Genomic DNA, 17,209 nt, shown 5'->3' with positions numbered 1-17,209 from the left:
CTGTTTTTGTAACCTTGGCCATTTTAATGTTTTGTGGACTTCAATTCCCAGAATTCCACAGCCACCTCAGCAACTTTTTAAAATGAGCGAACTACAACCACCCAGAAAGTTTCAGCAAACCTATACCTGGGAAACTCTGGAAATTGAAATTCACACATCTTAAAATTGTCAAGGTGGAGAAATACTAGTTAAAGCTGAATATACGGCGTAACAAAAACCACCACTATTCATAGCTTTGTTTAGGAAACAGGCTCTCAGGCGGCGCCTCCATTTCCCCGCGAATCCCAGCAGCCCCGCCCACCGTTCACATCGTGAACATTTTGACAATGAGTCCTGCATGGAAGCATGCACGAGCGGAATAACAACGCCCTTCTGTCCTCGCGCAACTCCGCCCTCCCGCCTCTTAACCAATCAAAACGCAGCGTCCTTCCTGACCCCCCCTTCTCGCACCTCTGCAGCTAATAGCTGAAGCATAGACGGAAAAAAAAAATCAATAGTGAGGGGTGGAGAGCGTGCACTCCACAAGCGCGAGGAGGAGGAGAAGGAGGCGCCGTCACCCCAGGCGTTGGGCGGAGCAATCTGCCGAGAGCAATGACGCCGCGAAATTTTCAGGGCCAGCGAGCGCCTCCGGTCGGCCAATGGGCGGAGCCGTCGCCCTCTTCTCCCCGCCCCCTTCCGGGGGCGTCCCCACGCTGAGGGGATCCCGGCCAGGCGAACGGGGCGTGGAAGCGCAAGTGCGCGCGCGCGGGGGCGGGGTCGAGGAGGATGGCGGTTGTCGTCACATGAACTAAAAAGCCACCGCCGCCGCTGTCGCGTCCCTCAGACAGTGCTCACGGGAGTCCCGCGCAGGTCATCGCCGCTCGACAAGCATATCCTCAACGCCCGCTCTTCTTCTCTGCCTGATCGGCCGTTGCCACCGCTGCTGCCACCACAGCCCTTGATGCAGTTGGGTGTTCGGCGGGGAAAAGATGCCACCGTCCAAGTCCCGTAAGATCGCCATCCTGGGCTACCGGAGCGTTGGTGAGTCCCGCCCTGAGGTGGCCGGGGTGATCGGCGGGCTCTGTCCTCGCTTCACCCGCCGGCGGAGGGGCAGGGGGCGGGCGAGGCCTTCCCATCCGAGCCCGGCGCTGGCAGGTGCGCGGAGGAGCGCGCCGAGGAACCGGCCGGGCCTCTCCCGCACTGCCGGCCGGTGCGCGTGGCGGATGCCGGGGCTGCCCTGGAGGAGCCGGCGACGAGCCACCCGGCCTCCGCGGCCGGCCGAGCAAGGTTTGCATTTCCCGCCTGGGCAGAGCCAATTCAAAGGGCCTTCCTGGGCGGGAGGCGATCCTGGAGCCAGCAGAGATGCTCGCCCCGCTTTCCCGGAAGGCGCCGCCCGAGGTCTCTCGGTTCCTGGCGCCCCGATCTCGCCTCCTGCGTAGCGGTGGCGTTGGGAGAAAGGGGTCAGGTCGGCGGAGACGCCTCTTCTCGCCCACGGCCCCGGGTGGAGGAAAGGGCTGGTCCGCCCTCCGCGACTTTCGCCGCCTCACGGAACCCAGCTGCCTTTGACAGCCGCCATAAAACTTTCGGCTGACTTGGGTGGGAGTCACTGGCCCTTTCGGTGGGGCTTGTGCAAACGGCGGGGAAAAGGTTAACGCGGGGTTACGCAACCTTTTGTTTTGCTTCCTCAATTTACCACACAGGCTTTTTGTTTTGTTTTGTTTCGTGTTTGTGTGTGTGTGTGTGTGTCGGTGTCAAGGTGGTTTGGGTTTTTGTCCCCCCCTTTTTTTTTCCTTTCGGTAGTAAAAATTAAGGTGATGCTGTGAGTCGGATGAGGATTAAAATACTACCTTGAGTTTCACAGGAAAATAAATGTGACTTTTAGGTTATGATGTTCATTCAGCCAGGCTTATTAGAATTAAGTTCAGCAGGTGTGCTTGGAGTAAAAGTTTTCTTTTGTTTTCGTAGTAATTATAAATGCACGATGTGTTAATAGGGTTGGCCATGCCACAAAAATGAAAGTGATGCTTTAGGAAAGCTATTTCTACTTTTCCAGCACCAATCCCATGAGGAAGACCACTTGTGCATTCTGCTTCCTGGACTAAATGTGGACATTTCTCTCTCCCTCTTTTGTCTTTCCCCTTCATCTTTTTCTTCTCTCTCCCCCCTCTCTTTTCTTTCTCTCTTCCCCTCTTTTCTCTCTCCTCCTTTTCTCTCCCTCTCCCTCTTCTCTTTCCCTCTCCACTCCTCCCTCTTCATCTTCCACTCTTCTCTCTCTCTCCCTCTTCTCTCTCCCCCTCTCCTCTCTCTCCCTACCCCCACTTCTCTCTGTCTCCTGTACCTTCTCCTATCTTTATATCCTTGGAAGCCTTATGGAATGTTCTTGGAAGGGACAAAGAAGTGAAAAGTCAAGATGGAGAGGATGACCACATGTTCTAAAAACCACTCTTTACTGTGCAGGTTGCCTGTGTTTTTATGTGTCTTAGTGACCTTCTCTCTTGTTCCACCACACATATTTCTTAAGTACTCCATTCCCACCATCTTCAATTTCTTTATATGTCACTCCCACAGCTCTCTTCCCTATGAGTGGCAGAATTATGCTATTCTAGATAGTCATCTTTTCTTCATGCTACACATCACCTTCTACCTACTTTTCCTTCTATCCCCATTTCCCTGGCTTACATTTTCTCCCATTCTGTTGCAAATATTTTAGGGGTATTTTGTATACTTGTCCATGATGGTATAAGGACCAAAGTAGGACTAGAAGACCTTTAAGGACCCTTCCAGCTCTGTGATTCTCTTTCTCTCTCCCCCCCACACCAATTTCATTTCCATTGTCACCTGCTTGCTAAGAGTTCTGAAGTTGAATGAGGCTGTATTGTCCCTTGAATTACACAGATAAACAGTGCTGTGAGTAAAGCTGCACAATTGTATACAACTGGAGAGATCAAGAGATATAATTCAAGAAGACTAGGTATTCCCAAATTTGCTTTCAAGAATGCTAATTTTCAGATCAAGAAGTAATGAGGTACATTTTGTATTCCCAATTTTTTGTGATCTTTGTAATTCTCTAGGATTCTCAGTGTTGAAAACTGTGCAGAATGGCCTCCTGCTTAAAATTAGGTTCCCCCTAATTCTGGCCCCATTCTGGAAAAAAAAAGTGAAGACTGAGCTCTTTTGGAGGACATTGGGAGGGGGAGTGTGTGTGTGAGATGTCAAATGGGTGGTTATATGTGTTTTATGTTTTCATTTTTGGGGTTCTTTCTATTATCTTGCTATCATGTTTTATAAATAGCTGAGAGTTGAATTAGATTGCAAAGGCTAAGGAAAATTTTAATCAATTAATAAAACAAACTATTACATGCGGAGGTCCTTGAATTACAGGATTGTTATGGTTTGATGTCTGTGTTTTGACTTTTCTCCAGGAACCTCAAGGCAACATAATTAGTTCTTCACATCACCTTCAACCTCAATGTTATTCCTGCAATAATCTCAAGCAATAGAATTAGGCTGGAAGAGAATCACTAGTATAAATTACCCAATGAATTTCCTTTCTGACTGAACAGGAATTTGAACTTGACCATGCCTCTAATCTTCTACCAGGACTCATCTCTAGTTAATTTTTTTACAATAAATTTTATTGAACAAACATTAAAAACAATTGAACACAATGCGACTTTTTTGGCCATACAAGCTATAGTATAGAGATACACATAACAGTTAATTTCCTTTTTCCCTTACGTTATTAGTATGGTGCTAGTTGCATATTATTTCTGTTTACATTTATCTACATTTATGTACAATTATATACATATTTACAACCATTTTTTATACTCACATATTCGTATCATCTCATATTTGTCCATTATATTCCATTCTCTAGTTAATTTTCTTCACCACCTGATTGAGACTTACTTGGGCGACGCCAGTAAAAGTAATAAAGTAGAAGCAGACCAGTTACTTTGTGTGTTGAAGAAAACTATCTGGATATTTCTAGAAAGTCAGCAGAAAGCAAGCTCAATTTGATAGAAAAGTTACATTTATTCTTCAGTCCATACAATCTCCTAATTGCTACTGATAAACCAAATGTAGAATCAGAAGGAAAATTAAGAACAGTAGACTAGAACAAAGCCCTCTCAGATTATTTGACAATAAAGTGAGATTTGCTGAACATGGAATGTCAATGTTTTTTAACAGCTGAAAGCAGACTGAAGCTTTCTTAGGAATTATGAAACTTTACAATTTGTATTGTTTCTCATTATTTCCACTAACTGGCATAACAAGTAAATATAGATTAACATGTGTTCTATGCATGCATAGTTTCTTCACTGGCTGTTGCATTTAAACATACAGTTGATGGAACATACTGAGTAATACTAATTTTTCTTGCATTGAAGAAATGTGATCACCTGGTTGCTATTGGTGATTTCAAAGCTTTTCCTGGAAATTGCATTTGTGAATGATTTTGAAGGAAGAGTTCCTTCTTGGAATCCTGTGAGTGTGTTGATGATATTCAGGACCAAACTAATGATCAGCTAGAGTGGATTTCAGACACATTCAGATAAATGCGTTAACTTTAAAAAAATATTGGTTAAGGTGCACAGAATATAAGTTATTTTAGGACTGGAAAGCACTGTAGGTTAAAAGACCTACTATTACAGATATTTTGCAGACATAGACTTACAAAACAAAGTGTAAGTGACAATTACATGCCATTTTTTAATGTATTGTATAGCATATTGTTAGAGAGTTACATTTGGCTGTAATATCTTCTGATGCTTATGCCTGATTCAGTATTTGGTTTGCCTACAAGTGACATAACTGGATGTTTCTTGAAATTCTCATAACATAAATCATACAATTTTCCAGATTTACTAAACACTGTAAAATGCCCCTTTATGTAACCTACCTGCTTCCTTCTCCCAAGAGAGAATATTTGTATTCTACCATAGATGATTTCGAGCTAAACTGAATCTACTTGAAAGATGTATTGTCTGCCCCCACCCCCTTTAAGGGCTTTAAAGAACTTTAAACATGGAGTCATTGGCATTCTTTACATATTTGTTCTATTGTAAACAGAGTGATGTTAAAGAACAAGGTGAATCAGAGAATTGATTCAAAGTCCAGCCAGGTACATGAGCTTGGGCCGCAACATCTACAATATGTACTATGGGAGGGTTGCATAATAATGAGTTGTCCGAAATCAAGCGATTTCCATGTAAACTAAAGAGAAAGTATCAAAGGTAAAGTGATTAGCAGTGCCACAGTAAGCTTTCGTGTGTGTTTACTATATAACAGGTAATCCAGTTAGAATAATTTATATTGCATTCCTATAGTGAGCTGAACATTGGCATTAGTAACCTAAACATTTTCAAAGGCATCTTTCTGCCATTTCCCTTCCATTTGTATGAATTTTGTCTTGTAGCATGTATATTTTTGAATAGGAGGTTGGATCCCAAGAATTGAGAGAAGTATGCAAAAATTACCTGTAAAGGTCAAGCTGTATTTTTCTTTATTTGCTGTAAGCAGACAAGTAACTTCAACATATTCATACCCTGCCAAAAAATATAGATTTCCTGTTTGAGGTTGATTCAATTGTTTTATTAATATCTACAAAATAATTATTAAGTCCTACTGTATATAGTTCTCAAACAGTATATATCAGGGGTGTCAAACTCAATTTCATTGAGGACTGCATCAGGGTTGTGTTTGGCCTCGGGGTGGGCGTGGCCTGGGTGGGTGTGGCCAGCTTGACATCAATTGTGTCAGGGGCGCCTGTGGTGGCCCGAGTGCTCTGCCAGTGAAAATGGGCTCCTGAGCCAGCTCCATTTTTGGCTGGGATGGCCTCCTGTAACCCTCTGCCAGTGAAAACGGAACTCAGGAGGGCTGTGTGCGGCCCTCCTGAGCTCCATTTTTGCTGGCAGAGGCATTGCAGGTTGGTCTTTCACTGTTTCCAGGGCGGCCTTGCAGGCCAGATCTAAACACCCTGCAGGCCAGATCAGGACTGTGGGCCCTGAGTTTGACACCCCTGGTATACAAGGCACTTGAGTTATTATAAAAGAGTCATTATTCTAGTCTTACTTTTCTTAGCAAACTCTAATGGGAATGTAGAGAACCAGTAGTTAAGTAGTTTGAGACTCTGTTAAGTGCTTTTTAAATGACCAATCAGCATTTTCCAGCTCAGTCTACCTCAAAAGTTTCTCATGGGGATAAAATGAGGGGAAGTTCTCTATATGTTCTCTTGCAGTTCTACAGGAATGGTCAATAAAATGTAATACAGTACAGCAATAAGAATCAAAAGGATGCAGTCTTAGTGAAACAGATTGCCAATTCCTGTTGTGGTGTGATAATAACTGTCATGGGGAGGAGGGTCACATTTTCAATTGAAAATTATATATAATAAAGATATATCTAAGACCTTCTTTAGGCTTAATTGTTTTCTAGTTCTTTCTCCTCCTTTCCTCTCTTCCCATTTTTGCTCTCCAAGGACACAGAGAGATGTAACCTGAAATGGAAAAAAGAGAATAAAGCTACATGTGAAAGTTGGAGAAAAAAATGTCAACTGGCTTTAAATAAACACCAGAATTTGTGCTATCTATAGTCCTCGACTTATGACCCCAACTGAGTTCAACATTTCTGTTGCTAAGCAAGAGAGTTGTTAAGTGAGTTTTTCCCCATTTTACAACCTTTCTCGCTACAGTTGTTAAGTGAACCACAGTAGTTAATGAATTTGGCTTCCCACTAACTTTACTTGCTGGAAGGTCTCAAAAATTGACTACGTGACCCCGGGATACTGTAACCATAATAAATATAAGTCAGTTGCCAAGCATCCAAATTTTGATCATGTGATGATGGGGATTCTGCAACAATCGTCATAAGTCACTTTTTTCAGTGTCATTGTAACTTCAATGATCACTAAACAAATGGTTGTAAGTTAAGGAATACCTATATTCAGGCATTATGGAGAGAAATTAATCTGGAGATGCAAAATAGTTTTTTCGTATGGGAAATCAACTAGGGAGTGCAAAGTGAGAAAGCTCTAATACTGTAGTGAGAAAATAAAATATCTGATGAGCATTGAGTAGCTCTAAATTTGGAAGGATTTTTTTATTCATTGAAACATTGAAGATCCTCAAATACTAATTCTACATTGGTGTGTAATCAGAAAACGATCCATGGAATACTCTGAATAAAACTTATTCTTAATGATTAAAAATGTAGACAAATACAGTTAAGGATCTGGGTAGGAGAACTGTGTATAAATTTGATGTGTAGAGGGGAATTGAACAGAAATAGATTTGTTCCATAAAAGAATTCATATCAAATCATCTTGGAGTACTCTATGCCAATTCTGACATTAATGTGTTTCATTTTGCTGCTCGTGTTTTAATTATTCTAGTACTGTGGACGATTCATTATTAGATGCATTTTTAGTGGGAAAAATTATGTTACATAGCTATATTTTGCAGAGTTGCCAAATCTTTAATAATAAAAGTGCAATAGTAGTTCGGCATAGCTTAAACATTATGTTGGGTATTTGAAAGGGTTTGCACTGGATTCCCATAGTGCTAGAGCCTAGATCATGCTAGCATGTTGGCTGTTCCTCAATAGTAGCCTAAAATGCCAACTTTAATTAAAAGCTTCATTTTATGCCTGCCTGCCTAGTGGCAAATCTTACTGCAGTGAACTTGTAAGTGGGAGCAGTAAGCACTAGAGGCAGTATTCTTAACTGTAATATTGAGCCAGAGAAAGGGTTGTCTAAGGACACTGTGCTAGAATTAACTCCTGAATTACCTGTATACATTGGCTTAGCTTTGATCTCACTTTCATAAGTATTTGATTACTTAAATAGCACCTTTAATACATTATGTGCCAACATTTAGATGTTTCTACTCTACTTTCTAGTTGTATTTATTTACAGAGTGGCTTCTTTAAGTGGGCTGCATAACTTGTAATTGAACCTTGGATCAGTGTGCTGTGTACATTTCTGATATAAGTAGTTACAAAAGGAAGCTGTTTGATACAATCGAATCAGCATAATTCTAGTATTCTAAAATTCCAACATATATTTGAAAAATATGCACGAGTGCTGTCTTTGAGGATGAATTGCACTCACTTATTTCAAATATTTTTGTAGGAAAAAATAAGAACACTGGTTTGAATTCTCAGGACTGCATGAAATCCTTCAAGCCAAAAGTCTAGCTGCCTTGCCTATTTTAGTTTATATTTTCCATAATACAAATTTGGAAGTCTGTTCTGCATGAGTGACGTTAAATACATTGCACTTTGTTTTAAGTTCCTCTATATTCTGTGTGAAATAGAAAGGTCATACTTTTATGAAAATCAAGTTAGGCATCACTCAGATTATAATTAGAGTGTACAGCAGAATGTGATGAAGTTTAATCTTAGTTTGATTTTGGTCTGACAAGCATATTGAATGGATTATTGAAATATTAAGTTTTGGTTGTGCAGTTTAACATTGTTTTGGAAACTACAGTATCCAAATAACATAAATTGGGATTCTCATTGTGCCTATTTGCTTGCAAAATGCTAGATTTATAGAGAGAGTATTTTTCTATAAAGAAAAGGGACAACATATATTTATTTGAATGTTGAATTTGCCTTTTTCACAGTCCTGATAGAACATGGCAAAATACTTTCAGAAATGGAAAGATTATTCTCCCCAAAAGCAATTTGTAATATGTGGTGCTGATTTGTTATCTATATTAAAATCATTCTTAAAAATGCCTAGAGGCAATGCTCTTTATCCTGGCCTTGGTACATTCAGTAAAAATAAGATTCAACAGTTTAACATGGTATTTCTGTTCATATTTGATTCAGTATTATTTGCAATTTGGTCTATTATGCCTATAATTCTGTTGACAACTTCATAAACATTAGTATTATTATTTGTTTATAGGATTTTATATTTCTTTAATTTTTGTCAGTTTAAAGCTGCATTCATGCCTAATATTCCTGCTTTTTATTTTGCCTGCAACAAGAACAATGTGGGGCTAGGAGGGCAACTGTCCCAAAGTCACTGGGCCAGCTTTTCATGCCTAAAAGAGGATTAGAACTCATGGCCTCTCAGTTTCTAACCCAGGATTTCACCTACTCTATCAATGCTCTTTCCTTGCTTTCATCAACTTTTTCCAGATTTAAAGCTCTCTTACAGGTGTACAGGTGTACTTCAACTTACAACCACAGTTGGGAATGGAATCCTGATTGTTAAGTGAAGCAGTCTTTAAGCAAGCTGCCGACGTCACTGCTTTGCTCAGTGACTGCAATCCCAATACTCCCAGAGCTTGGATCTGTGGGATCTGAACTCCATTTTTTTCATCCTGCCAAAGGAATTCAACTCCCCTCAACAAACAATTCTTTCAACCAGCCCCTTGAGACAAGAGGGAATCCTTTTGGCAGGCAGCAACAGCAGCTTACAACCTTCCCTGCCTGTTTTTCTATTGAACTTTCTGGGGAAACCCGCTGAGAAGATTGCAAATGGCAGTTGCATGATTATGGGTCACTTGGCAACTGGTCATAAGTGTGAATAGGTAGCCATGCTCCATTCAGATCACAATCATGTGACTGCAAGCTGGGAAGGGTAAACTTTTACGATGGCTGACAGTGATTTATGGGCCAAAAAGTTCTCTTTCTGAGGTTGACCATAAGTCGAGGACTACTTATACCAATCATTCTATATATGAACCATTTCATGTACAGAATATCTAATTTAGGATAGTGAGTATAGAAACCAGAATTTGGGTTTTCAAAGTTTTGTTCCATTTATGGAATGATACAGAAAGAGGAAACATATGCATTAATCTTGGCCTACCTAGTGCATTAAATATCTCTAAATTCCTTCTGGATTTTATTTTCAGTTAATACCCAGGATACAAAACATTCCAGACTTCATTTCTGCAAAACTTTGACAAATTCTAAACATTTTGGCAGGACTTCCAGGGTCCAATCTGTAGTGTTTGCAGATAAAGGATTAAATGCAGAGTAAGCTAGTCACACTTAAGTCTCACTGACATCAATGACAATGAAGAGATCTGGAAAAGCCAGTAAAGTCATCAAGGTAAAGAAACATTTTCCAAGAGCGGTTCTAATAAATAATAGGATTGTGCATAATTTGCAAAAAATTTAGGAATGTTTTTTCAGAGGAGGATCATTATGAATTTGCAAACAGGTGCTGCATTCATCTCCCATACATTCCATACCCTGTGAAGCACCTTTTTTGAGTGAAATCCGTAATATCAGTGGTAGTATTCTACTGATTCGGCCCAGTTCAGCCAAACCGGTAGCTCTGAGGATCATCTGTGAGCAAATCAGTTCACTCCGACGATCAGCTGCTGGGCCCTCTCGCCTGCCCCTGCTCTATTCTGACCTTTATTTCCTGGTTTTCAACCTCAGTGCTTTATGCGGCACAGCCGATTGCCAAGCATCAGCTGTTTTACACACAGGGCTTGCAGCAAAAGGCGAGTTGCAAACGCATGCACGCAAAGCACACGCTCACACCAAACCGTAGGAAAAAATTTTTTGAAACCCACCACTGCTTAATATTTTTAGAAATGTTTTAAAATTATAATACTGGAACACTTTTACCTTCTGGGTTTTCTTCCCAACGAGTTTTTGCCTACATGTCAAAGTTGTTGCAGAAAATCTTCCAAAGAATAATGACAGAAATTTTGTGTTGGTAGATTGGGGCAAAAATCATGTATTTGGTGAAAGAATTTGAGTAACTCATGAGTTTCCAGTAAGATTAAAATATTGTATTAGTGATGACAAAATTAGACCAAAGTTGGAAGTACAGGTTGTCCTCTATTTACAACAGTTCATTTAGTGACTATTCAAAGTTACAATGACAGTTTTTCACGCTTACAACCATTCCAGCATCCCCATGGTCACCTGATCAAAATTCAGACACTTGGCAACTGACTCATATTTATGACGGTTGCAGTATCCTTGATCACATGATTCCCTTTTCTGACCTTATTGCAAGCAGAGTCAATTGGAAAGCCAGATTTACTTAACAACCATGTTACTAATTTAACAACTGCACTAATTCATTTAACAACAGCGGCAAGAAAGGTCATAAAATGAGACAAAATAAGTAATGAGAGGTTAAGGAATGTGACTATTTTGACTCTGGTGCCATCTGGATATAGTCTTCAACTCACAGAATTCTCAGCTAGCCATGTGTGTTAAAAGTGGGCTGAGATTCTTTGCAAATTTTAAAACAGTTATTAAGTTATGAATATTCAAGAATTATAGACTGAGCGATTATGTAAAACAATTTGTTTGGATAGTTTAGTGTATAATTTAGGTCCATAAATTTAATAAGTAAATTTAACAGCTTTTTCCAACTGGGTACTTTCAACATTTCATATTCTGTTTATAAATTCTGTAAGTTTTTGTCCTAATGTATTGGGAGGGTATCCAGTTGGGGAATGCTGACATATATGTTATATATGTTATTATTTTGAAACAAAGCAAACATTTCAACTTTAGAAATTTCCCCTATGAATTTTTTTGTAGTGTTGAAAGTGAGAAATATGATCCTGGTGCCAAAATTATTTGTCTTCTCTATTCCATTCTTTGGTGTAAAATAGAAAAAAAGTTTGAGTAATAAGAGAAAAAATAGCCCTCTATGAATAGCTCAAGCAGACAAAAAATGATTGCTGCAACCTACAAAAATATACAAGAATTGCACCATTATGGATTGTTTTAATGCCCTAATAGCATAAGATTTAATGTTAATGCCATTGAATACTATGCACTGTTCTGGATTTATTTATTTAAAATCTCTTACATCCATCCACAGCTGAATTGATAGACTGAAATAATCACTATCACTGGCATGCATATCACCAATAACTTCAGTCACCATGTCCACATACAACTTTATACATTTTATTCCTAACCCTCTCCTCTCCCTGCCCATAAGGTATTACTGACTCCCATTCAGAGTTAAGCATCATATCATATATACTCTCTTGAGTAAGTTTTATGTCCTGAACAATTACAAGTAATCCTGGCTTAACTATGATAATTAGGAGTGGCTACTCAATTCCTAAGTGACGTAGTCATAAAGCATGACATTACATGACCACACCAACTTACAATGGCAATCCCAGTTACTGTTATTAGGGAAGTCCCATGCACTTGTAGCGTCTCATGATTGCATTTTTGCCTGTTATGACCTCTTCCCCCATTGATTTGACTTGGCAGAAGTCAGCAGTGAAAATCACAAATGGTGATTGATTGATTGATTGATTGATTAAAAATTTACACTGCCCACATCACTACCTAATGACTGGCGGTTAATAAGTAAAACCTTTGTGATCACATGACTGGGGGATGCTGCAATGGCCATAACTACATAGATCTGTCATAGGTCCCCCTTGTTCAGCACCATTGTAACTTAGAATAGTCACTAGTCATTCAACATGAAACAATAGAATAACAGTTGGAAAAGACTTTGGAGGTCTTCTAACCCACTCCCTGCTCAGGCAGGAAACTCCATCCCATTTCAGACAAATGGCTGTCTATTCTTAAAAACCTCCAGTGATGAAGCACCCACAACTTTTGAAGACAAGCCATTCCATTGGTTTATTAGTCTCCATCCATTACTTCTTGTCCTGCCTTCAGGGGCTTTGGAGCAGAGGTCAATCACCTCTTCTTAGTGTTGTAGCAGCTCCTCAAATATCAGAAGACTATCATGTCACCCCTTGTCCTTCTTTTCATTAAACTAGACATATCCAATTCCTGCAACCATTCTTAGCCTCCAATCCCCTAATCATTTTTGTTGCTCTCTTTTGCACTCCTTCAGGGTCTCAACATCATTTTTACATCCTAGCGATCAAAACTGGAAGCAGTTTTGGTTGTATAGTATATGGTTATATGTTTAATATAAATAATAATTACAGTAGCAGTACCCATGAAGTTTCATTCTTGGATGACATGAATAACTCAAGAGGTTAAGAGGAAATGTTGAGAATCCCTTCTGATTTAATAGGAAAGGACATAACTATCTAAGCTGCACAAACTAAGAGTTAAACTATGGCTTCAATAGTCTGTCCCTTGCCCACCATTTTTTCAAAATAATATATAAATGAATCATCCCTGATATCCCTAAATGAACATATAATATATTTCTGTCCACCTGCTACAATCCAAAAGGGTTTGCCTTATGAAAAGATTCCCAGCAGTTTTGTGAGCATTGGATTTGGGCTGGATTCCAATATATCTTGAAGACATTCAGTAGATAGGAAAGACTAGAGGGCAAATTATTTACAAGACTTTGAATTAAAGTAATTTCTGAGACTGTTCCAGTTTTCACTCACAGATGGTAGCCTGATATGAAGATAAACTATGCCAATGATTTGGTACAGGCGAACATGTCCAACGTAAAGATCCAGTGTTCTCTCCTCCCACTCAAAATAGAAAGCAGGCAGGCAAAATAGTGCCAGTAATCTTATTTGATTATAACTTTATAAAATTATAATCTAGTGTCTTTCAGTCACATATGAATTGTAACTGAGGGTACAACTTGCATGCCAATATTTTGTGTGCAAGGAACTAGAAGCCTGAATGTCACATAACTGACATCTTCTGGGATGGTATTCTTTTTACATTACTATAATTTGATTTGTTTGGTTTTGAATAATACAACTTATATAATGTCAGGGATTTTAAATTATTGCTTTTTCTCATCCAATTTTTCTAACAGCTGCATTCTTCTACAACTGTGATAGAAACATATTTCAGGCCCTACACCCAGTAGAGTTTTATGCATAAAATGTTGATCCTAACTTTAACGTATGCACTGTTTGGAATCTGTATGTTATAACATATATGTTGCTTCAATGTAAGTCCTAATGCTAATACGAACTTGAATGAAGAAAAATTGATCAATGTGATCAATGATCATGTGAAGGAGACGGAAATAGCACTTGAAAAAAAGAGTTTTATATTTCATCAACCTAAACATTGGTCTAAACCAGTGTTTTTCAAAAATGGCAATATTAAGATTTGTGGACTTCAGCTCTCAAAATTTCCATACTGGCATCCTGCCTGGGAAATTCTGGGAGTTGAAATCTATATATTTTAACATTATCGAGTTTGAATAACACTGGTCTAAAAAAAAAACATTAAACAAGACATAAATTTTTATGCGAAACCATTCTTTGAATGAAGGTACAATATATTTTGTCTCTTTATGCATGTTTTAATGAAACTGATAGGTAGTGCCTACTTCTGTTCAGTCTCCCCTTTTCCTCCTTCCATTCTTTCAGATAAAACAGGAAGTTCCTTTACTAACAAAACAACTCTGTACAAGGTAAGAAAGAAATTAGTCAGTTTTTTTTTTAAGTAAGTGAAATATCTTCGTTGGTTTCTGTGAATTCTTTAAATTAGTACTGAAAATTAAAATTTGAATATTTATCTAAAATGGTATTTTATGTATTCTAGAGTAGGCTTTTATGTATTCTAGAGTAGGCTTTTCAAACAATACTGAGTTGCAATCTTCTAGAATTTGAATGTTCCCAGGCTTATGCTTGTATCTTGCTGTTGGAAAGGAGGGATGATAGTGACGATGGCGATGATGATGATGACAGCTAGCAAGATAACAAGGTTTTAAATGCCAGATTAAAAAGAAACTAAGGAATTCTTAGCGCTAGAAATTCTTCTTGTACCCAGCAAACTTTTAACTCAACTTTCCCTGTTTGGGGGTAATTGAAGAGTTGGTGAAGATTAAAGGCAATGTCCTCTTTGCCTAAACATGAATGGGAAATATTTATATTTCCTAAAGAGATTGAGTAAATTAATCTATACTTTTTGATGGGTTGGGAGGGTTCTCATTTCTACTATACCATCATTACTTATAGTTGACTGTATTTCTGGATATTTACACTACTATTCTAGTTGTTATTATCTTAGTATCCATCATAGCGTGGGTAAAATATATATATACACACGTTTGTGTCTGTGTAATGACTTTGGCCTATTCTTGTGGTGGAAGTACTTTCATATTAGCGCCCATGATAGATGGCTGACCTGATTTTCTTCCCGCTCCCTTTAAATAGCAAAACTTTTGGTGTTTCATTTGTGCTGCTTGAACATGTGTGGTTTGAGGATGGAGATTAGGCCTAACCTTGTAAATTTTGTAAGTTTGCCCCATGCCCAAGGTTGGAAAGGAGAAAATCTCCCAAGAGATTTCTGTTAGAATGTAGTATATTGATGAATTTATTTATGAGGGGCATATTGCCCAAATCTATTTACTATTTTAAAGAATCACAACATTACAAAGATGTTTCTTTCCATATGATTTGTTCAAAGACAAATTTTAAGTCACCCTTGATAAACTGTGCCCTAGCATGTTTTTAAGGTCAACTGTTCTTGTGGATGAAAATGCATACAGTAGATGAACAGACATTGATGAATCAGAAATTGGCTATAACTGGTGCCTCTTGGTTTTAGGTTGTTTTAGGTTGTTTTTAAAAGCATTCTGATTAGCATTCTGCTAATTATGATTTGACAATCAGCTACAGGAAGTTCTCACTTATTGATTGCAGTTGGTAGTGACAATTCCAATGCTAAACAATGCAGTCAGAAGATGAAATATCAGTATACTGATTAACAGCATTAGTTCCGACAGTGGTTATTAACTGGTCGTTAAGTGCATCATCATATGACTACAACTTGCAAATTCCTGCCCTCTTGACTTTGCATGTGGCAAGCCCCAGCTGTTATAAATGGTGGTCATGTGACTGCAACCCTAGTACATGCACATCAGTTGCCAAGTGCCTGAATCACAATCAGGTGTCTGTGAGGACACTGACACAACTTCAAGAACTAGTCATAAATCTTCTTTTTCAATGCTGTTGTTATTTCGAACAGTTGCTGGAAGAGCGGTTGATAAGCAAGGATTACCTGTATTACTATTTTGGTACTTCCAGGTGTGATGTTATCCTACTACCCCAAAATTTGGCTATGATTTTTGAAAATTCTGACATTCTAGTCTCATCACATCTGAATGGTACCAGGCTGGATCTATAGTACATTCAACATCTCTCAGAAAAGTGATTATGGCATAATACTTTAAAAATATCTGTATGCAGAGGAAACATGAGAGATCATGTTAATTTGAAAGTTCAATCTTACTACACCATGGCCATGTAAGCCTCAACTGAAAATACCCAATACATATCATGGTTTAAAAATTATATTGCTTATAGACAAAAATATCAAGCGAAAATTCAGCAGGTATTTCATTAAGCTGGGCATTATAGGCAAAAAGATATAGTTAAATTTTAAAATAGTTTTCCATGTGTCTAAATTAAGGGTGGCATTCTGTTTCATACTGTGTTAACAGTGCTTCTGAATCTTAAAATCTGTTATTAACTTATGTGTCACCCAACAAAAAGTACATTAGTAAAAATATTGTTTTTCAGGGATTCAACTTCAAGAATAGGTTTAATATTTGTACAGTAAGTCTATGAATTAAAACTGTGTCTATTGAACTAATAATCACAGACATAAGTAGAGAATGAAGTTATTGCTAGTTCTTCATCATAAAAAAATTTGATTTCTGGTTGATGATCAAAATAATAATGTTTTAAAATATATGTGTTGTCCACAATCATAAAATCCCAATGCAAATAAGTTAGTTATTATAATTATAGAAATAACTGTGGTGAATTGAAAGCTGTAGCATTTGACATGTCAAGTATTGTGATTTTATTTGGAGTAAGTATTAGGGTAGCTTTCCCTCTACTGTATTTCAGGAATACTTTGTTCCTAGTAATCTGGGTATACTTTGTCTATTAAGAAGGATGTTTATTTATCCAGAAGTACCTTGAGTTCAGTTTATGGCATCTTCAAGCAGGACTGAATGCCAGTCTTCTAAGAAAGCTTAAAAAGTTGCTGTCAGTCAAAGTAGGCAAGGCTTCCCTGTTCTGAGGTTCTTCAGATTATTAGTGGCCATGTTTGCTGGGCATAAAGAGGGAACAACAAGTTGGAGAAGGCTGTTATAGGTAGAACTAGATAAATAGTCTATGGCTTGCTGAGATTCAGAATATCTGAATGGTGGATCATAAAATAACCATTCCTATGTACTTCAGCTAAACAAAATCAAGGCATGGAAAATATTTATGGACTGAAATTCCTATCATTTTTTCAGATCTCGGTCCATTTTTTTCAGGATGCTGAAAAACTATAATCTGTCTGAAAA

The 17,209-nt window shown here is 38.5% G+C and overlaps 1 protein-coding gene across 2 annotated transcripts in view; it reads left to right on the top strand.

Moving 5' to 3' along the window:
- Positions 1-415: 415 nt before the first annotated feature.
- RHEB (Ras homolog, mTORC1 binding) overlaps positions 416-17,209 on the top strand; it is a 31,950-nt gene continuing 15,156 nt past the window's right edge. The window contains exon 1 of one of the 2 annotated variants that reach the window (XM_026678940.2): positions 416-1,020. In XM_026678940.2, the coding sequence (XP_026534725.1) occupies positions 969-1,020 (52 nt within the window). In that variant the 5' untranslated portion in view covers positions 416-968. The remainder of the gene's footprint in view (positions 1,021-17,209) is intronic. The other variant, XM_026678938.2, reaches the window with a different exon arrangement.

Source organism: Notechis scutatus, chromosome Z (genome assembly GCF_049901735.1).
Source record: "Notechis scutatus isolate UNSWTSFEM ecotype Mainland chromosome Z, rNotScu1.2, whole genome shotgun sequence".
Classification (NCBI taxonomy): Eukaryota; Metazoa; Chordata; class Lepidosauria; order Squamata; family Elapidae; genus Notechis; species Notechis scutatus.
This window is presented reverse-complemented; position numbering and strand designations above follow the sequence as displayed.